This window comes from Sceloporus occidentalis, unplaced genomic scaffold, assembly GCF_023333645.1.
Source record: "Sceloporus occidentalis isolate IW3139 unplaced genomic scaffold, rSceOcc1.0.p SCAF_1, whole genome shotgun sequence".
Lineage (NCBI taxonomy): Eukaryota > Metazoa > Chordata > Lepidosauria > Squamata > Phrynosomatidae > Sceloporus > Sceloporus occidentalis.
Window position 1 is genome coordinate 179,632,194 of NW_028316981.1, and position 23,312 is coordinate 179,655,505.

Sequence of the window (23,312 nt, forward strand, 5' to 3'; positions counted from 1 at the left end):
ACTTTAACTGGCCTGGCTCAGTGCCATGGAATCCTGGGAAATGTAGTTTCAGTGCTATCTGAAAGAGAAGGCTAAATGTCTCAGGAAAAGTACAAATCCCAGAATTCTGTAGCATTGAGCCAGGGCAGTTAAAGCGGTGTCAGACTGGATTATTTCAATCTGGAGTAACATTTAGCTATCTTTCTAGACATTGCTTGAGGCATTTAACACCTTAATAACTCTATGAAGAGTATATACAGGTTGAGTCTCCTTTATCCACAATTCCAAAATATTCCAAAAACCCCAGGCATTCTGGATAAGGGTCCAATACACACTGCATAAATAATCTAGTTTGAGTCCTCTTTAACTGCCCTGGCTCAATGCTATGGAATCCTGGGAACTGTAGTTTTGTGAGACATTTAGCCTTCTCTGTCAGAGAGAGCTCTGGTGCCACAATAAAACTACAATTCCCAGGGCAGTTAAAGCAGCCTCAAACTGGATTATTTCTGCAGTGTGTTCTGGACCTTTATTTATCTTTCTTGTTCAATAACAATGTAATGAATGGGGTTCTAAAAAGTATGCAAAAATAGGCTGGACTCACTAGGGATGCTTTAAGGCAGTAGTCCCCAAACTGTGGGCTCTTTAAGAGTTTTTGGACTTCATCTCCCAGAAGCCTCAGCCATATTGGCCAATAGCCTGGTATTCTGGGAGATGAAGTCCAAAATCCCTTAAAGGGTTTGAGTCAACAACTTGGGATAAGGAACCTGAAGTGTTATTGGAGAACCGTTAGCCTTGGCCCTAGGTTCTAGAGGAGGAGGCTGTGGCTGGGAGAGCGGTGCATGACGGGAAGGCGGAGGGGAGGCGGTTGTATTGGGTTATCCCCACAACTGCGGTTCTCAAAAGGACGGAGTCCCAAGCAGAGAGTGGGAGGAAGTGCAGGGGAGCCCCTCTTCCCAGGCCCTGAAGGGAGCTCCCAAGAGAAGGACTGTTTGGGGGGAAGCAGCAAAGGTAGAAAGGACTGGGGGCTTTGCCTAGTGGGGCTCCTGTTGACCTTGACCCCCTTGTTTTTCCCCATCCATTTATATATATATATATATATATATATATATATATATATGTGTGTGTGTGTGTGTGTGTGTGTGTGTGTGTATTATACACACTTCCATATATATTGTGTTTCCTTCCATATATATGGGCAGTGGAACCTTATTTTTTTCCATCCATATATATGTGTCTATACAAACTTCCATACATATTACACAGATATACTTTCCCCCATATATATTGACATTGACACTTTAGTGTTTTCCATCCATATATATATATGTGTGTGTGTCTATACACACTTCCATATATATTACATAGATATATCTTTTCTTTCATATATATTGACGTTGGCACCTTGTTTTCCATCCATATATATGTGCCCATACCAACTTCCATATATATTACATAGCTATATCTTTTCTTCCATATATATATATATATATATATATATATAGATGTTGATCCCTTATTTTTCTTTATTCGTATATATCTATGTGTGTACATATGCTCTTCCATATTTATAATAATAATAATAATAATAAATTTTTATTTATATACCGCCCTGTGGCGAACCAATCCAGGTGGTTTACAGCATTAAAATAACATACAGCATAAAAACAATTTATTTCCCTCCCCCCTTAAAAAGTAATTAAACAACATATCTAATTTAAAACCACAATAACTAGTTAAAATAACAATAAATTAAACAAAATAATACCAACCAATAAACCACTGCAACTTCAGTTCTAAAGAAAAGGGGGCTTTGGAGACATTACTGAGGAGGGGGAAATCCTGAGATCCTGAGGCCGGGATATTTCAGTCTGGGAAGGCCTGCCTGAAGAGATCCGTCTTGACAGCCTTTTTGAAGCTGTCCAAAGATGTTAATTGACGGATCTCATCCGGCAGGCCGTTCCAGAGCCTATTTATTACATACATTCATGTTTTCTTCCATATATATTGACATTGATACCTTATTTTCATCCATATGTGTATGCATGCACACTTCAATACATATTACATATGTTTTCTTCCATATATATTGATGTTGATACCTTATTTCCTTCCCTATATGTGTCTATGCATACACACTTCCATATATATTGTATACACATGTAGTGTGTGTGTATGTATACATACACTTCCATATGTGTCTCTGTGTGTTTTCTTCTATATATATTGACACTGACACCTTTCTTCCATCCCTATATCTATATATGTGTATACACATTTCCATATATATTACATATATGTGTTTTCTTCCATATATATTGACGTTGACACCTTATTTTCTTCTATCCATATATGTGTATGTGTGTATACACACTTCCATATATATTACATAATGTTTTTCTCCATATATATTGACGCTGACACATTATTATTTTCCATCCATGTATGTGTGCATGTATATACACACTTCTACATATTACATGTATGCTCCTCATATATTGTTGACACTTTTTCTTCCATCCATATATGTGTGTGTGTGTATAGAGATTTCCACATATATTACATACATATAAGCTTCTTTATATATTGATGTTGACACCTTATTGTCTTCCATCAATAAATGTGTGTATACACACTTCACATATTTCAAACATATATGCTTTCTTCCATCTGTATTGATGTTGACACTTAATTTTCTTCCATCCCTCTGTGTGTGTGTGTGTGTGTGTGTGTGTACACTTCCAAGTATATTACATATTCTTGTGATGGCTAGGTTGGTGGAGGGAAGATCTGTGTAGTCTCCCTTCAGTTAACAGGAGGAAAAAGAAAGGTATATATGTAATGTGATGGCTATTGGAAATGTAATTCTGTGATGACGCTTTTAATGTCTTGTGTGTATTTCTTTACAGAAATGAAGTTCTTTTGTTGGGTGTTTTGACAAATAACCTCATTTGAAACTATAGAACTAGGTGACCTTGCAAGAGAGTTAAATAAATTCTGCAAAATAGACTACTGACATGTCTGTTCAATTCTACCTTGTTGTAATAACAAGTACTGCAAGCTGAGTCACACCACTGAGAAGGCACTGTGACCTCTTTCCCCTTTCCACTCCTAGGGGCCACTATGGACCAATACAGCATCCTGGGTCGCATTGGTGAAGGGGCCCATGGCATTGTTTTTAAAGCCAAGAACATAGAAGTAAGTGGAATCCCTCTTGCACCTGTGGCTGACATTGTACCCTTTTCCTCAGAGTCTGGAAGAGGAAAAGAAGAACACCTCTTTAGGGTTGTTCACACTGGCACTGAGTAGACTCAATGCAGTTAGTGGGGGGCTGGCAAAAATACCCATTTAACCCAGTTCTTTTGGAACTGGGGATTTCTATTCAAAAGAACCGGGTTTTTTTTAACCAGCCACAAATGGGAACTTGCTATTTTTGTGTTTTTTTTACTGTGCTCTCTTTCTTGACAGACTGGGGAAACAGTCGCCCTGAAGAAGGTGGCTCTCCGGAAGCTGGAGGATGGGATTCCCAACCAAGCGCTTCGGGAGATCAAAGCCCTGCAGGAGATTGAAGAAAACCAACATGTGAGTAGCCTGTTGAGATGTCTGCCTGCAGGTACATTAGTTGTAGAGCCTTCAGTCCTCCAGATGTTTTGGACTCCACTTCCCATAATTCTTCACTGCTGGCAATGATGACTTGGGGCTTCTGGAAGTGGAAGTCCAAAGCATCTGAGGATCACAATTTTCCAACCACCATATTAGACAGATAGATGTGGGGAAGATGTAGTTTGGATAAGGTGTTGTTTAAGACTTGGAACCAAATTGTATCTGATGGCTGGAGGTGGGTTGATGTTACAATCCTTTCATTTTCTTAACTCATGGGTTCTGGAGTTCTACCTTAGCATAATGTGATGCAAATAACATTTATGAAAAGTGGTAGATCTGGATAAATTGCCTGCTCTTTACAGTTTGTATATCTCCATTGGCAAAATATTTTTTGCACCATATGGAGTTTTTGTGCAGCTGTGGAAAATAAATGTCCTTGTTCAAAATGTATGAAGCAGGATGCTGATGCATTTCTGGCTGTGAGACTGACATTAGTTAGTTCTCTCTCTCATGACTTTTTCAGGGACTATGATGAAACTAGCATAGTTTGCTCTGCTCCAGGATGAAGTTGGTCAGCTACTTTCCCCCTATTAATTCAGAGCATTGGGAACATAGGCAAGATTTCTGAAATTCTTCTTGGTTCCAATTTTATTGGAAGGGGATGCAATAAATTATGGTTTCAAAAATCTCCCTGTGGCTCTACAACAAACCTTAAATCCAGTTCAGAAAAGACATGAAGACTCTCTATCTCCTACCATATTATATGAAAATAGGATCAAGATGGGGAAATTGCTATATTCAGGAGCTGGAATTTCTACATGTAACATATCTTGCCATCTCATCCCAGCACTTAACAGGAGCCATGAACCTGTCTCTATAGTTCCAAACTCTGCAAAGAAAAGATAGGAGCCATCAAAACCCAATTGGCCATTCAGCCACATCTGGCCAGTATGCATAATTTATTCGTTACAGCATTTCAGAATTTCTTCTGAAAATGATTGTTGTGTTCAAAGCTCAGGGGACCCTGGCAATGTGGGTCAGATAATAAACCTTAGCCTTTATTAAGTGCTTGCAAGTGTTCAAAAATGTTTTATGCAAATATGTACCCATGAAACATGACTTTGCAGAGTCAGAGAGCACAATATTGGAGCTGGTGGAAGGGTTGATGCTGAGATAATGGCTTGCTTATGGTCACTTGGTTTGCATATACGTAGAAGAGGTATGATTTGAACTTGGGGCCTCCTGATTTGGAGCTTTTAGTCTCTTTGGCACAAGACTTTTAAGGCCACAAAACTGTTGTCAAGTCATTTCTTCTCTCTCCTTAGGTGGTGAAACTAAAGGATGTTTTCCCCCATGGCACAGGGTTTGTGCTGGTGTTCGAATATATGCTGTCTGACCTGTCTGAGGTGATCCGAAACTCTGAACATCCCCTCACTGAGGCCCAAGTCAAAGGCTACATGCTTATGTTGCTCAAGGGAGTGGCTTTCTGCCATGCCAACTCCATCATGCACCGGGTAAACCTCACTCTAGTCTGACACTTCACTTCTCCCTCAGGGTCCCATGTTACTTCTCTTGTTCCATCCACCACTTTACATCTTCACTCCTTAACATCTGCACATTTTCTGAATTTTTGTCTTTTCTTTGTAGGACCTGAAACCAGCCAATTTGCTGATCAGCTCCACGGGTCAGCTGAAAATTGCTGATTTTGGTCTGGCCAGAGTGTTTACCAGTGATGGAGAGAGGCTCTATAGCCACCAAGTAGCCACCAGGTGAATAGGGATCGACAGGGGAATTAAGTGAAAGAGAGGAAATTCAGCTCCCACTAAAGCACACCTCTTATTCCAAGACTCTTGAAGTCTGGATGATAGAAGGCTGTGGAGACTAATGGTACTGGAACAGGAGAATGCTGGGAGCTGTGACATAGGCTGTGTGAGAAGAACTGAGTCTGGTGGGTAGGGAATGCTAGAGATAAATGGGGTCTGGATATCCTCAGAGATGTGACATTTGTGATTTTCTTGTCTGTGAGGTGGTATCGGGCTCCTGAACTCCTATATGGCGCTCGGAAATACGATGAAGGTGTGGATCTGTGGTCAGTATCTTTATCCTTCCTTTCGCTGTAAGGCCCTGATTCTCCCATTCCTATGGTTATTTCATGGATATGCTTTCTTGAGCTTGGAAAATCATCCCACCCTATTAAAACTGCAGTGGTAAGCAAAGAAAGGGGGATGATTTTGGATTTCATGCCTAATTAAGTATATGAGTAATGGAGGCATCGCCAGCATTCTAACAATGCTTGCTCGATTCCTTTCTGTTATTATTTGGACTCCAGATGTTTTTTTCAGTGGGTTGAGTCAGACCGAAATTCTTCATTCACAAGTAGAGCAAAAGTTTACTAGAGCCCAAGAAGAGACTGAGAGCAGATTTATTCTACAAATGTAACATAGTTTAACAATTATAGCGTTCCTGCACATTTATTAAGAGTCATGGATTTATGAGCATACTAAACACTTTGAAAGTCAAATGATTCACAGCTGGAGGCAAAGCCATAGCAACAAAATCAGTTTACTTTCTGCAGAATAGCCCTGTCTGAATCCTCAGAAAGACCAATTGCTCTGTAAGCAATTTTGGACAATTTCCATTCCCTCTCAAGGACTTCAGTATACAAAAGTAAGCAAATTTTAACACCCACAGAGGGATAAGATTTTTTTTTGGAGAAAGCCACAACAAAGAATCCAGTTTGAAACTAGTAAGGATTCAAGCCCCACATGCTCCGAGATGGTCAATTGTGTATTTGTCTTTTAAAAAAGCTTAACATGTTTCAGCCTCAGTGAAAAAAGGCATTCTTTTGGGGGCGGGAAACAAACACAAATACACCTATAGGTATACATATAGTTATTAAAAGACAGGAGAACACTAACTATATCCCATAAAATCACATAGGAATACATTATTTTTCATATTAGAAATATGCATAACCTCCAGCAGAAATCACTGGAGATGAAAACACTCTCTAAAACAGGGCCATTGAATATAAAAATAACAGATTCCACAGTATTTTGTAAAATATATACATATTCTGAAAAGTCCCTGAAAAAGACTATATAAGTTCAAACTACATTAGTTTGAACCCAAGAACTAGGGTTCTGTCTCTCTCAATCTTTTTTGACCAGGGCCGTGGGCTGCATCTTTGCTGAACTTCTCAACAATTCTCCACTCTTTCCTGGAGAGAATGATATTGAGCAGCTATGTTGTGTCCTGCGAGTGCTTGGGACACCTAACCAGAAGATCTGGCCGGTGAGCTTAGCTGTGATTATATCCAGGGTGGGAATCAAGCAGCCCTTCAGATATCATTGCATTGCAACTCCCATCAGAGTTAGGCAGCACTGTTAGTGAAGGAGTTGCAATCTGAAAGTAGCTGTATTCCCTCCCTCCCCTGATTTACAAAGACTGGAGCTGAGGCTATTCCTCTGAGGGAAATATGGCACTTTCAAAGTGAAAGAGGGTGAGAGACAAGCTTCCCAGTTTTCATCCTGGCTCTTTTTGTTGGGACAGGAGATCACTGAGTTGCCTGATTACAACAAGATCTCCTTCAAAGAGAAGTTGCCCATTCCTCTGGAGCAAGTAGTGCCTGATGCTTCCCCACAAGCTGTGGAGCTCCTGAAACAGTTCCTGGTCTATCCTTCCAAACAGCGTGTGCAGGCAGCACAGGTAAGGGGAATGTGCAGTGGGACCTGTGGAGGTCCCTAGCTGGGCTTTGTTGATGCTAGAATGTTGCAGGGTGTAATAAGCAAATAATAGGACACATTGGCGGGCATCATGTTGGTGATGTGCACAGGTGGAACTGGGGGTTACATGCGTCTTTTTTTCAGACTTGCAGTAGGAGGTGCCCATAACCTCCTTCCATAAGGCCATGGCACTACAGCTGAGGTCTGCAGGATGCAGGCCTGTCTCCCTGGTCATTGATCAGCTGTGAAAGTGGATTGGTGTCACATAGCAGAAATAAAGCAGTTTGAACCACTTTAACTGCCATGGCTCTGTGCTATAAAATACTTGGAACTGTAGTTTTATGGGATATTTAGCCTTCTCTGTCAGAGCACTCTGGTGCTCCACCAAACTATAAAGCCAAGAATTCCATAGTACTGAGTGATGGCAGTTAAAGTGGTATCAAACTTTTCTGTAGTATGGCAGCAGCTTTGGACTCATTCTAGGTGCTCTTGAACACTAAAAGAGGAAGGAGTAGTGGGGATGATGACTCCTCCTTCCCATAGTGGTCAAGAGGAGTCAGAATGACAGGTAGTGCAGCTAAACTAAGCTTATCACTTGTTTTTGCATTCCCAGGCAGGCAGCAAAACCTATGGTTTCAACTTTTGTAAAGGAAACAAAAATATTTAAATTTCAAAAATGTCAAAGCCAAGCCTGTTAGGGTCTAGTTTTAAATCAGCAGAGTAGCAGAAATGTGCTCTTGTCTAACTATGGGGCTGTACAGTTTGGTGCCATCCTGCTGCTTCTTTTTGCCCTGGATCGTTGCTGTGACAACTACACGCTGCAGCAGTGATCCAACCTCCGCACGACGCAAAAAGAAGCCGCCATTAGCCGGCTTCTTCTTGCATCCCGGAAAAGGTATCATATGTGCGCTGGCACGCCATGATGACGCCTCTTCTGCGCTGCGCCGTTTGAGCGCTGCGCCTGATGTGTGTAAATGAGCACGTGCCAAAATGGCACCCCAGCAGAGTGGTGAAGGCTTGGAGCATGCGAACACTCATCTTTCACCGCACACACAGGCTGGCACAAAGCACCGGTCTGTATAGCCCCTATGCTTCCCTAAGAACTGAGACTGACTCTAAAAACAACACAAGTAGCTTATAGTTCAAACAAAAGTTTACTAATGGCTTTAATCTATATAAGCTATATCCTAATCTAGCTAGTGAATAGTTCAGGTAAAAAAAAATCTTTATTTCACCAACTTTCCAAAGAAAGTTTGAGAGAAGAGGAAGATGAAGAACATGCAGTTCAGTTGAAAACCTTTGAGAGTGTCTGTAGGTTCCCAAAGGGGGAGTGATCTAAATTATATGGTCAGTTTGAATTAGAGAGAGAGAGAGAGAGGTGGGGGTGGTTGGGGGAGTTTGTATGCAGGAAATCCCTATCTATCTAAGGAGGAGGAAATAGAATGCAAAAATCTTCCAACAATTTAAAACAGAGGTGGGGAAAGTGCACTCCATGGGGTGTACATGGCCCTTTGAGCCCCATTTTGTAGTGGAAGAAACTTCTCAAAGCCTTCAAAAATCTTTTGAAAGGCAGTTTTTTATCCCAAAATAGGAAAAAAAAAAAGGCTTAAAATATCCATAAACCATGGCAATTTTGCTGGAACCACCAAGATCTCCAGACACCTTTAAAAACATCCCTATGGCCGAAAATGAAATGAGAAGTGATGTGACATCACTTCTAGTCATATTGGTTGCAGGCTGAAAAATGGCCCTCCTATTGCAGTTGGCCATCTCTTGATTCAAACCATGGTTGCATTCAGTTTCACTGGTCGCAAGCAGTGCAGTCCTGAGCAAAAGCACATTTAGATTAGCCTGAATCTGCCAGATTTGTCAATATCCATTGCAAAGTGCTACCAGGCTCACTAAAAACCTATTTCCCTAACACCATAACCAACCATCGCAGGTAGCAGCAGAAAGAGATATGGTTAAATGTAAGGCCAGCTGAAAGAGTACTTGCTTGTTCCACTCTCTCCTTTTTTCTTTTCAGCTGTACCTTTTTTAGATTGATGGTCGGGAGAACCTCTCTTGTGTTTATCAATTGTGTATAAGCAACTCAAGGGGGTCGTTCCCACTTGCTTATACACCAGTTTACAAATTGAATCCAAGGTGTATCGTTCCCACTCAATCCCGAATTAACTCTAGAACAGTTCTAGATTAACCTGCTATCGTTCCCACTGCGATTCGAATCTGATTCGAATCGTAACATTTAACCCGGATCAGAAGCCTATAAACCGGCGCAAAAAAAAAAATAGGTTTTACCCCGGGTTATCCCTTGATCCGAGATAGGAATCGCGGTATTTAAATGAGAACGTTTCGGCATCTGATTCGGGTTCCACAGGATGGGAGGAGCAGCGCTCAAGGGGCTGGCCTGGGGGTGTCACCCTCTTTGGTTTCTTTCTGCATTGCTGGCGCCATTTTCTTCCATTCGCATAATAGCCTTTCCTCCGGTGGATTGCAACCTCCCCTCTGCTCCTCATTCATAGACCGATGTGTGAGGAGAGCCATTGAACACCATTTTTAACTATTCTTTCTTTTTCACCTCTGCCTGAGCACCAGATGGGCTTTGGAGGACAGCCCAGAGATCAGTGGGGCAGGCAAAGCGAATTTGGGGAACCAAGGCTCTTTCCAGAGGAACTATGGGATGGGTTTTGCAGGACATCCCCGCTTCATGGCTCCCAAGACAGCCCAGGGAACAATCTTTCCCAAAGATTCTCTCCCCATGGGGGGGGGGGGGGGGGCCAAAGCGAGTTTGGGGAACCGAGGCTCTTTCCAGAGGAACTATGGGATGGTTGTGTTTGTTGTGTTTGTGAGACATTTATCCTCCTCTGCCAGAGAGTGCTGGTGCCATAATAAACTACCATTCCCAGGATTCCCTAGCACTGAGTTATGGCAGTTAATATGGGGAGACACAGAAGAGGACGAATAAGCACCTCCTGATTGGCTCTTTTAAAAAAACACCGTGAAATTTATAACGAATTAAAAACAGCCAGGTAGTGGGAACGCAGGTACAGGCTACATCGGTGTATGTTACTCCGAATTAATGTGACGTCATGATGACGTCGCTTTGATTGACAGCCGAAACAAGTGAATGTGAACGAAAAAGTAACAAAACCGGTTTAAATATACACCGATTCATCCTTGAATGGGAAGGAAACAGGGTCAATTACAGCGAATTAAAATAAAACATTACGTAAATGGGAACAATACAAATAAAGCGATTTGAAAAGCGGGATAACACTTGCTTTATTTTGAATCGTTTTAAAACGAACCGCTGTATTTAAATTCGTTTTAAATCGCAAGTGGGAATGCCCCCAAGGAGTCTTTTTACCTTAAGCTAAAAATGCTTTATGTAAATAGTAAAGGTAATACTTAAAATAAATATCCCCTGTAGGCTAAGGAACAGCGTGGCATAGTGTTGGACTATGACTCTGGAAACCAGTGTTCAGTTTCTAGCTTTGACATTAAATGCACTGGTGACCTTGGGGAAGTCACACTCTCTTAGCCTCAGGTGAAGGCAATGGAAAATCTCCTCGGAACCTCCTGGAACCCAGGAGGTACAGTGGTGTGAGTTCAGTACCAGCCAAGGGCTCTGGATCAACTCACCCTGGCATCCTTCTGTAGGTTGCTAAAATGAGTACCCAGCTTGTTGGGGGCAATTAGCTTACGCTTTGTAAACCGCTTAGTACATCGGTAAGCGGTATAGAAATGTACTTGCTATTGCCTTATGATGGGTTTGGCTTAGCATTGCCATAAGCTGGAAATGACTTGAAAGCACACAACCACGGCAGCAGAAAGTAGGCAGATACAAGTGTAGTTTGAGTGCCTGGAGTAGTCCTAGCATGGAACCACATACTGCAGTTCTTTTAGGTCTAACCCCTTGCTGGCACCTGCCTCCCTCTCTTGTGCTTTCACGGAAAGCAAGGAGGGGACGATAGGAAAACTGGGCAAGATGCTCAGAGACTTCTGTGCACCAACGGATCACAGCCACCCTGGTAGAGTTTGAGGAGTGCAGGCTTCCAAAAATATAAAAATAAAAATCATGATTCAGACTTGTCTTTCTCAAAATACCTGCATTCTGCCAGGTGTCAGGATTGCACTGAAAGGCTGGGAGAAGCATTTCAAAATTCCAAAGTGCCACCAGAGGGCACTCTTGATTCTCTCTCTCTCTCTCTCTCTCTCTCTTTCTCTCTCTCTCATTCTCTCTTTATATGTGCTTTCAAGTCACCTGTAAACTTATGGTGACTCCATGAATTTCATAGGGTTTTCTTAGGCAAGGAATACTCAGAGGTGGTTTTGTCAGTTCTTTCCTCTGAAACATAGCCCACAGCACCTGGTATTAATTGGTAATCTCCCATCCAACAACAGCAGCAACAACAACAAATTTATTTATATCCCACTTCTTCTCAAAATTGGGACTCAAAGCAACTTACAATTTAAAAGCACAGGACAAAACATCCAAGCATTAACCAAGGCTGACCCAGTTTGACTTCCAAGATCAGACAGGATCTGGTGCCTTTAGGGTGAATATTGTGACTTTTAGGGTGCAGCTACACTATAGAAATAATGCAGTTTGACACCACTTTAACTGCCATGGCTCCTTCTTACAGAATCCTGGGATTTGGAGTTTTGTGAGGCATCAGCACTCTTTGACAGAGAAGGCTAAATGACTTGTAAAACTACAGTATTACATAGGATGGGGCTAAAGCACTTAAAGTGGTGTCAAACTGCATTATTTCCACCGTGGAAATGCAGCCTTAGTTGGACAGCATTTTCACCAGCAAGAGAATGAGACGACACCTTTCCCATTGCCTTGATTGCCACCATATATTTAAACCAGGGGTCAATACCTTGTGGCCCTCCTAGATATTGGACTGCAACTCCCTCTATTTCCCACAATAGCTTTGTTCCTTAAAGGATTATAGGTCTTGCAGAGCAACAACATCTGAACAGCCCTGAATTACTTACTCTTATTTTTAAAGATGCAGTTATCCAGATCCTCCAACAATGTAAGGGCCAAAATAATTCTAAATTTCTATATGTTAGTGAACTGGAGATTTAGAACACTGAACATTTTAGCATATGGAAAAATTATATATATTTTAATGTGTTATTTTACTCATTTCCATCCTCCTCTTTCCCCAGTACTGGAAATCAAGGTGGCTTATAAAATAGTAAAGCCAATACAGATTAAAATGCATGCAAAAATACCAGTAAAACTATATCAGCTATTTTTAAACATGCAGCTAAACAATTTATCAAATTAAAATCATTTATATGTGCCCCCAAAATAAAGGTGGTTCTTCAACAGAGTCATCCTTCAAGGACTGACAGTTGACATCCCCAGGACAAATAAGTGTGTCATTTCAATCATTGTAAAGGGGAAGATATCAAAGATTTCATGCTGCATATGGTAAACAACAATAACTGATCCAAAAAGGGTAGATTTGGTCTTCTGTACTTCTAAACCTACCCTAACATATTCATGGTTAGCACAGTGTTGCACAATATTGTGTCAGAGAAAAACTGGGGATGGAATAACTGAATAAGTGGAATAGGTAAGGCAGAGTAAATAAGACCATTCTTATTTCCTTTTCTTCTCCAGGCCCTCTTGCACCCATATTTCTTCACCCCTCCGCTGCCTGCCCATCATTCAGAGCTGCCCATTCCCCAGCGTGGGGGCAAAAAGACCCGTCAGGGGCCTCAACATCAACGTGACTTCCACGTCGAGCAGCCATTGGAAGAGTCTCTCGTGGACCTGGAGCTTGTGGCGCCATATGTGATTGACGCATGAAGAAGGGATCTTTCTTGCTTGCACACTTGTGCTCTATTTCATGTGGGAGGCTGGCTCGCCCTGAAGGGGAACTGGGCCATACAGCAAGGAAGATGGGGCCACAAGAGAAATTTTAAGGTGGGTAGAGCTGCTACTGCAGCAGGACATAAAGAAGAAGCTGCTTATGCCCTGAGTTTCTCTTTACACGGGTTGTAAAGCAGACATGGAGGATGAACAGCTTTCTGTACGTTGTTGAACCTCAACTCCCATTACCTTCAGGTGGCTGTGCTGGCTAGGACAAATCAGAGTTGCCATGCTACAATATGGGGGGTGGGGGAGGCACATAGAGAGAGAAGTCCTGCCCATTGTGGTATTTGGCAGATCTCTGCATAGGCAGCTGTCTGCCCAATGGCAGCAAGTGAGAAAAAAAGTATCCTTGCCAATACATTCCTTGTTTCATGAAACCAGTGTTGGCACAGATGGATACCATGGGGCTTTCCACCCCCACCCCCCACTCATTTAAGGATCTTCCAGGGCATCTGGGCTGTTTCAGTTCTCTCTTGCTGTTCTGATGTTTTGTAAAGGTGCTGGTTTTGTGCAGCACTGTAAAGTTTTGTAATTAAATCCTTGGTAACAGTGAATACAATTCCTGGACTCTTTCTTGAAATGACTATTGTGAACTCTTTGGATCAATGTCAGTTTTGTCAGAGATGTGATATCCAATGGGCTTGCTGGGACCTGTGTTTGCTGTTAACAGCACGTTAGTATATCAGCTTCGCTCTATCAAATATCACAATTAAGGCTTTCATGTCCTGGTATGGTTTAAAACCCTACCTTATGTATAAACTCTGACCAAAATCAGACTTCCCATGAAGATATGATTAGATATAGAAACCCTTAGCTAGCAAAATGGGAATCACTTACTGTAGAATCCCTTAGGAAGCAAAATGGGAAGGGTGGTGAATTGAGCTATCTGTTATAAATTCCTGGAGGGTGTCCACCTTAGGAGGGGCACAATGGTGGCTGTTCTCGAGAGTTCCACCAGTGCTGCTTTCCTGTTGTAGCTGCCTCTCACATAGTGCCAAACTGAAGAAGGACCTCACCCTGGGCAGCTTTCTACAGAGCTATGGTGGCCCTTTCTTCTCCTCAGAGAGCATGCCTGGACAGATCTCTTGTGCCTAGGGAGTCCTTAGAGTGGAGAGACCAGGCTGGTGGCAGCCAGAGCATTGACTCTGCTGATGATGAAGCAGAGATCTTGTGGTGGGGAAGGGACAAGAATAAATGAAGAGAATTTCCAAAAGTCCTCTCAAAGGGGAAAAAGGCCAAATTAACTGCTGAATGGGATGTCAATCCTCATCTTGGACGTACAGTTTTTCCCATATGTGTGACTCCGTGTTAATGAGAATGCTGTTCCAAACAATTCTGTTGTCTTCTGACCCTACAAAGCTTGGGGTGCAATTGTTATTTCCAGTTTTACTGGATGGGAAAACCTATCCTTTCTCAAGCCAGTTAAGTCAACATCTGCCAGTTCATCTTAAGCAGGGGGAAAAAGTTGTCCAAGTTACACAAAAGAATGTGGTTCAATGATTTGATCTTAGAAGGTGGTCATATTTGACATTTTAGAAACAAACTTCATTTAACTGAAGCAGCAATAATAATTCATCTGAGACACCAGTGCTATGCAGACTCATTTATAACTGCAAAGCGGGCAGAATGAAATTAACAAAAGGAAAGAAGGCACAGGTGTGAAAGGAAGCACCAGAATCTGTATACCCAGAGCTTGGAAAAATTACCTTCTTGGACTATGGATCCTAGAATCGCACTGGCCTTAGTGGATGGGCAATTTTGAGAGTGGTAGCCAGAAGACGAACTATTCCAGGCTCTGTTCAGAGCCTACTAGAACCTCTCCCTAAGGCCCTGTCAAAATGCAGCACTTACAGTAAATATTAGCTACTCAGGACTTAGGTGGATTTCTCATGTACCTGGGAACAATTATGCTTGAAAATAAAAGTTTTTGCCTCCCAGCAAAAGGAGAGCAGGGCCAGTCTCCCTGTGTTTTAAAATTGTGTTTTAACTTCTATATTGACAGTTTTTAAAACACACACACACGCGCGCGCATATTAGTTTCACACGGATTATTACAAACTATAGTAACAATTAAGGTTACAAGAAATGCATAAACAAGAATTGAACACAATGAAGCAGAAAGTAAAAAAGAAAAAATGATTAAGTAAGGATGCTAACCGAGGATTTTAGGGATGAAGTCTGCAGCAAAGGATTATACAGGAATGATACTTTAAACTTTGTTATAGCCTCATTCACAACATCTTTCCAAAGTTCTAAAGGATGGGATAGTGGGTTGACAATACAAAAATTAATATTAATGTAACCTAAGAACGGAAACCATTTTTCTGCGAATGACTCATGCATCATAGAATTCTTCAGCTTCAACCATTTTTTATTATTGTATTGTGCTTTCAAAATGTTGTACGCCACCTTGGATTGTGTGTTGGCAGAAAGGCGGGATGTCACTTAATTAACAGAGTTGACTGTCAGATAAAAAAGACTATGGTTTGCCAGATTTCCTGGTCTCAAGATGTTTGAAGCTTTGTATATCAATTTAAAAAAAGCTTTGTACACCAGTAAAAAACTGCATTGTTAATATGCAGCCAGTAAGAGAGTCAAGTACAGATCGGAAAGCAGTGTAGGGACTGTAGTCTAAAATGTTTCCAAGCTTTGGGTTTTTTCTATGTGTATATTTAAGATAGGCAAGCTGTAAACTAAAAACTAGAAGTTTCAGTTTTATTTGTGGGAGGGGAATCAAAGAAGCAGACCAGGGTGGGGCAAGTGGGGCAACGCCACGCTGCGGCCAGGCTCAGTTGGCATTCGCCTCCTTTGGAGGCTGCTATGCAGAGCCAGGTCTACAACAGGCCCCAGAGCCCTTTCCGCCACTTGCCCTGCCTGGTCTCTGGAGATAAGGGTTATCTCTGCCAGCTCATCATGCTGCATCATGGACTAGCTGCTTATTTCCAGCCGAATGGGTGGGGCCTGGGGTATTGGGAGGGTGAAGGCAAAGCAGTCCTTGATGGTTTCTCTTTCTTGCCGGCAGTCATCCATCTCATCTCACATGGCTTTGTTTTGTGCACCTAGTCCTTGTTAGCCAAGAGTCTTTGGCTGCTGCCACACTGCAGAAACAGAGCAGTTTGATGCCACTTCAACTGGCATGACTTAATGCTATGGATTTCTAGGATTCATAGTTTTGTGAGAAACAGCCTCCCCATCAGAAAGCTCTAGTGCCCCATGAAACTATACATCCCAGAATTCCACAGCATTGAGCCATGGCAGTTGCTGCTTTATTTCTGCAGTGTGGTAGCAGTCTTCCTCTTGGCTAGTTCTTGCATCTTATTTAAACACTTTCTGGTTGTTGCGGAGTTGTGTTGCTCTGAGCTTGAACTTTGTTGTTCACATTAAGAGGGCTGGGAGGGAGGGTCCACACTCCCAGTGCATCCCACTCTACTGTCGGATCTTTGTGTTTCTTTGAAGAATGGGCACAATTAACATACAGATTATAACTGGACTCCAAAGCTGGCTGAAATATCCTAAAGGCAGCAGATCCCGTTTGACCTTAGAAGCTAAGCAGGGTCAAGTTACTACTTGGATGGGAGAGCACCAATGTGCTGTAGGCAGAGGAAGGAACTGGCAAAACCATCTCTTGAGTATCCTTGCCTAAGGAAACCTTGTGAAACAGGGTTGCCATAAGTGAAAGGCAACTTGAAAGTTCATACACACAGGCTTCCAGATCTCAAGGTCTGACTCCTTGTCTCCAATCTTCAAGGTGAAGGAGGGAGATCCCAAAGCAAGAATACCACTTCAAAAAGTATTCTTGTATATACATTTTTCTCATTTATTAGCCTTTATTTTTTAAAAAAATGAATTACGTAACTCTTTGCAGTTGTGCTTGACGTTTCATATCTCATGCTTAGTGACAATAAAGGGTTGTAAGAGCACCTTTTTAATATCTCTAGGGACACGATATCAGAAAGGGATGTCCCTAAGTTTCAGGCTTTGGTGCTGAAATCTCAGGGCCTGGGAAAGGACTGATCTGGCAACCCTCCTGAGTCACAAACTGGAAACTAAAATCAAGTGCAGTCATAAGCGTGCTTCATTGTTTGTTAGTAGCATCTGTATCTTCTTTTCCTCCAGTGAGGTTAAGGTAACATGCATGGCACTCCTCCCCATTCACTTTATCTTCACAACAACCCTCTGAGGTATGTCAGGATGGGAGAGAATGCAACAGGCCCGGGGGCACTGGGTGAATTATATGGTTTAGTGGGGATTAAAACCCAACCTCATTCCAAGACTTTTACTAGTACACCATACTGAAAAAATGAGAGTCCCTATGCAGAGAGAGCTAATTGAGCTCAGGTCTGGTTGAAATCAATGGAACTTAACTTTGTAGTGTGCTTTCAAGTTGTTTCTGACATACGGCAACTCTATCATGTAGGATTCTTGGCAATATTTATTCAAAAGGGGTTTGCCTTTGCCTTACTCTGAGGCTGAGAGAGAGAGACTTGCCCAAGGTCAACCAATGGGTTTCCACAGCTGAGCAGGGATTCAAACCCTGGACTCCAGAGTCATAATCCAGTGCTCAAACTATTATACTACAAAGGCTCTCAGAACGTAAATATTGTCATGTAATAATCAACCAAAATGGAGACACAAGAGGCTTCCAGGTGATATTTTTATTATTATACACAGACATACTCCCATCTCATTGACTGAATTTCACCACAGATCCAGACAATATGAGTGGCGTCATGATGAAACTGAAGTTGTCATATTTTGGTCACAGTAGCTGAAAGAGAAGTGGATTTTCCCTGCAACAGTATGCAGTTATGAACTATACAATTTGCAATCCAACTTGTTTGGAGCGACTGGGGTCTAATCTGCATTGCAGAAATAATGCAGTTTGATGCTGCTTTAACTGTCATCGCTCTATATTATGTAATTTTGGGATTTGTAGTTTGTTGTAGCACCAGGGCTGTCTCACAGGGAAGACTAAATATCTCATAAAACTACAAATTCCTGAATACCATAGCATGGAGCCATGGCGGTTAAAGAGGCGTCAAACTGCATTATTTCTGCAGTGCAGATTTGTCCTTGGTCGTACAGTGGCAAGAACATCAGCCTGCTTCTTGTAGAGATGAAAACTTGTAGAGATTGTTGTAAGTCAGCATAACTGACTGCATTTTTGGACTGAGTAAAGCTACCAAATCAGTTCTCTTACAGGACTGCACTTCAAAATTTACTACTGCATCACTGCTCCCATTTCTTTTGTTGTTGTTGTTGTTGTTGTTGTTGTTGTTGTGTGCCTTCAAGTTGTTTATGACTTATGGTGACCCTGAGGCTAGGGTTGCCATAACTCAGGACCTCCAAAGCGGGAAAAGTGTAGGACAAAATTATGAAATGTAGGACACTTTTTTTAAATGGAGCCTCCATTTAAAAAAAAAACATGTCCTACATTTCATAATGCAATCGCTGGTGGCCCCACACATTCCTTCCCGGCCTCTGCGGAGGCCTCGGTCTCCTCGGAGACCGGGAAAGAGGGCGCGGGGCCGCTGGCGATCGCCAGGGCCTTCCCTCCTTCTCGGCCTCCGAGGAGACTGAGAAGGAAGGCGTGGAGCCTCTGGCGATCGCCAGGGCCTTCCCTCCTTCTTGGCCTCCGCGGAGACCGAGAAGGAGGGCGCGGGGCCGCAGGGAGGTGGGGAGGGTGGTGCGGCCGCGCGCAGGAGGCGCCGCCTCCCCCTTCGCCTCCTCCGCCCAAGGCCTCGCTGTCCTCCTCTTCCTCCGCGCGGCCATGCGAGGTGAAAGAGGAGGAGGGCAGCAAGGCCCCATGGGTTGCAGCGCAACCCCGCTGCAACCGGGCTTTTCCCGGTTTTTGGCGGCACCCGTGATGTGAGCGGGCAGGTGCCGCCAAAACCGGGAAAAGCCCGGTTGCAGCCGGGTTATGGCAACCCTACCTGAGGCAAACCTATTGCAGGTCTTTCTTGGCAAGTTTCTATATAGAGTGTTTGCCATTGCCATCCTCTGAATCTGAGAGAGTGTGACTTGCCCAAGGTTAAGTCATAGTGGGTTTACATGCCCAGTACTTTTACATGGCTGAGCCAGGATTCAAATGCTGGTCTCCAGAGTCATAGCCCAACACTCAAGCCCCTACGCCATGCTGGCTCTTGCTCCCATTTGTAACTTGGCCATGTTTTCCCACCTTCCATTTCTACATACAGAAAAATCTGTTACGGTCAGAATCGCTGCATAATGCCTTCAGATTGGTAGCAATAGGAGACCTCCAACTTGCAGCACCCACTAATTGTGGAGCTGTTTTATTTAATGTTGGTCATGACAAAGAAGTAGGAAAGCACCTGATAAACTTAGAAGGAGGAAGGCCTAAAGTAAACAGGAAGGAAGAGACTGTGGATGGCCTGATCAGTCCAAAGGAGGAAGGCAGACAGAAGGAAATGGGCCTGACTTTGGCCGAGCTTTGCTTTCGTTCGGTGCACTTGATGAGTAGCCCTGCATGGAACTGTTGACCAGAATCCTATATTGCCTACTTACTCTATATATACTTGATTATAAGTCGACCTTATGTATAAGTCAAGGGCAGGTTTTGGGGCCAAAAATATGGATTTTGACATGACCCGAGGATAAATTAAGGGTTAAACTTAGGGTCATGGAACAAAGGATCTAAAGGATGAAGCAAAGGAAAATGATGCCAAAGAACTTACAAAATCCCAACAGGCATAAATGTTTGTGTTCACACTAAAGGCTGGATGGACGAGAGAGCAGAGGACACATCACATTCTTGCCTTTCACTGGGGAATGGTTCCTTTTTAAATAAGAGTTGAAGTACAGTGCTTACATTGACCCATGGATAAGTCGATTTGGGTTTTTTTGGAGTCAATTTTTAAACTAAAATTTCTAGACTTATACATGAGTATATAGAATTGTTAAGTATACTAGGGAACCTCTCCTGTCTCTACCTCACCCAAACATGATGGAAACATCACCCATCTGTACTTCAATTACCAGCAGAATGGACCTCCTTCTTCCATGTACCTGATGCTCAGTAAAGGGGGGGGAGGGATGAATTATGATTGTGGCAATAGTGTCAAAAACGTGACTCGGTAATGATTGTGAATATGCAACAGTTATGGGTGAGCACGTCTGGCAACTGTGTCATTTTCACAACCACTACTGAGTCATGATTGTGATACTATTGCCACAATTGTAACTTTCCCCAAACCTACTTTATTGGTCGTCAGCTGCAAGGGGAGAAGAAGGTCCACTCTGCTAAAGACTGGCATACAGATGAATGATGTTTCCATCAGGTTTTGGGTGAGAGTCATGCAGGATTACTTAGTTAATGAACATGAATTAACTGTTAATGAACGTAATTACTCAATTACTTAATAGTTAACTAACTTAACTACTTAATTACATAATAGTTAGCTGCTTAACTACTTAATAGTTAACTAACTTCAATACTCAATGAACTGCCTGATACAGGATTCCAGCCATCACTTTTTATCTCTGTTGATAGACGACATATCCCTAGCTAAAAAAATCCAGTGCGATATCACTTCTAGAAAAGGGATGGAAGAACTTCTTGCCTTCTAGGTGTTTTGGCCTAAAACTTCCCCCAGCATTGTGAATGATAAGGGATTGGAAGAATTGTAGTCCATGACATCTGGAATGCCAAAAATATCTCGCATCCTGGTAGTCAGGCTAAAGTACGTACATGGAACTGAATCAGCCCCACATTTACCCCTTTCATCCCTGCCTTTTCTTTCTTTCTTCTGCTGTTCGCTCTGAGCTGGATTTTAGATTTGTAAGGCTCTCAGGGCAGGGACCTCTCCTGTTGTACTACACACACAAATGGAAGAAAGCTGTGAAAATGGTTGACCCAGAAAATGTATTTTCGCATGTACTACTGTATATATTTTTATTTATACAACTAGTCCTGAATTGGTGGGAGATGGCAAAGTTGTGCCATTGGTGAGCTCTTTTGCCTTTGCGAAAAACTGTGTTACATCTTAACAATGCTCAGTCCATGCAATTCTAGGGACCATCAGAAGAAGTGGAGATCAAAATGGTTGTGATGTACTCATCATCCCTGACCGTCTGGGGTTTCTTGTCACATTATCTGGCCCCAGAGATAAGGTGCTTTTCAGAGAACTGGCTGCCACATTCACTTGAATTTTACATCAGAGGAAAAGTGACTCCACTCTCCCACTTGCTTTTACCATTGCGACAAAGCTAGAGAAGTTTTAACACCAGTCTGCTACATTATGTTTTGTATACATACAGCTATGCATGATTCACACTTCAACATAACATCTGTTTTTTTTAGCCATCATGGCTGTGGTGGTAGAGGATATCTGTCCACTTGTCTGCCTGTCTTTAAAAAAATCTTTAAAAATATATTAAAGATTAAAAACAACCATACACATGTTTTATCTGTATATCTAAAATACACAAGCACAAACAATAAAACTCTAAATACTACTAAACAACAACACCAAACAATACCTACACTACTGGCTTCCCATCCCCTAACTGATGGATATATCCCAGGATTTTCTATACTTACTTTCCATGACAGTATATTTATGCTTCTACTTAATACAAGATCTGTTTAGCTTCCAAAACCTAAAACTGATGTGTGGCTCCAATGAGATTGTGAAAGTAATAACTCTCAATCTTTCTTTAAGTTATTCAATTGTTTTTCCTTAATCAACACTGTCAATTTGTCCATTTCAGAACAAGTTCAATTGTCTACTTTTGTTGGAGTAGCAACATCTTTCCATTTCTGGGCATGAACTATTCTTGCAGCAGTAATCATATATTCTAAAGTCCTTCTGTATTTCTTCTCAGTTTGTTCAGGTAACATTCCCAAGAGAAAAAAAATGCCTGTTTTCAACTATATTTTAATTTTTAACAATATCTTCCAACACTGAGCGAATATCAGTCCAATACTTCTGTGCTTTAGCACAAGTCTACCACAAGTGATAAAAAGTCGCTGTCTTCTCTTTACATTTCCAGCTTTTATTTGAGCTATTGTAAAATGTTTTTGATAATCTTCCCAGTGTTAAATACCATCTATTGACTTCAAGTTATTTCCAACTTATGGTGACCTTAAGATGACCATATCACAGGGTTTTCTTGGTAAGTTTCTTCAGAGGGAGCTTGCCACTGCCATCCTCTGAGGCTGAGAGAGTGTGACTTGCCCAGGGTTAGGTCACAGTGGGTTTACATGGCTGAGCCAGGATTCAAACTCTGGTCTTTGGAGTAATAGTCCGACACTCAAGCCACTACACCAAGCTGGCTCTACACATCACCTTATACATTTTTTATCTCAAATTGTAACTCAAAATAAATGTCAAACTCTGTCTAAAGGCAATACATTTTCTCCTTTTGGGTTTAAAAACTAAAAAGACATGACCCAAAAGGAAAAAGGAGGGGGACGGAAAAGAAAAAGAAGAAAACTCAAACACAAGTTTTTAATGTTACATGTTTTGTTCTCAGAGGGTAGAGTTTTATAGCAATGGTTTCCCCTTTCCCTGACATCCCATTTTAATGGAGACTGGTTATGAACAATTCAGAAAGATATTTTAAAAATGGATTTGACGTACTTGAGGAACTGGAGGGAGAGTCCAGGTTTCACAAACCAAAAAGACAGAGGTTGTTCTAGGCCTGGGAAGCAAAGAAAAGCAGAGAGCAATGTTTTTGCTTTGTGTTTCTCCATAGAGAAGGAGGCAAAAAGGAATAACAAATGAAGCCCTTGGGCAGAACAAGTGGAATGGAGAAAAAAAAAAATAAAGTGTACAAGGGAGAAGGAAAGAAATTTAGGAGCATGTTACAGTGTACTCAGTAACACATGAATAACAGTAACAGTGGGCCCTTGGTATCAACTGGGGTTTGGTTCCAGGCCCTGCCATAGATACTAAAATCTGTGGATGCTCAGGAAGAAGAAGATTCTTTATTACAGACCAACAATATAAAAAGGGGATATAGAATACAAGAAGGTAAGAACACAGGTTAATCACAAGTATGGATGCTCAAGTCCCATTTAATGCATGGTAAAATGGTGTCCCTTCCATAAGATGGCAAAATCTTTGTGAAATTTATCTATTTTTAAAATA

General features: G+C 42.0%; 1 protein-coding gene across 1 annotated transcript; it reads left to right on the forward strand.

Moving 5' to 3' along the window:
• Positions 1 to 832: 832 nt before the first annotated feature.
• CDK20 (cyclin dependent kinase 20) lies at positions 833 to 13,745 on the forward strand. Its single transcript, XM_089509677.1, has 9 exons — positions 833 to 987; positions 3,092 to 3,174; positions 3,445 to 3,558; positions 4,905 to 5,093; positions 5,227 to 5,348; positions 5,606 to 5,668; positions 6,750 to 6,873; positions 7,132 to 7,287; positions 12,946 to 13,745. The coding sequence occupies exons 2-9, from the start codon at positions 3,100 to 3,102 to the stop codon at positions 13,132 to 13,134; spliced, it is 1,032 nt and encodes a 343-aa protein (XP_089365803.1). The 5' UTR covers positions 833 to 987; positions 3,092 to 3,099; the 3' UTR covers positions 13,135 to 13,745.
• The last annotated feature ends 9,567 nt before the right edge of the window (positions 13,746 to 23,312 follow it).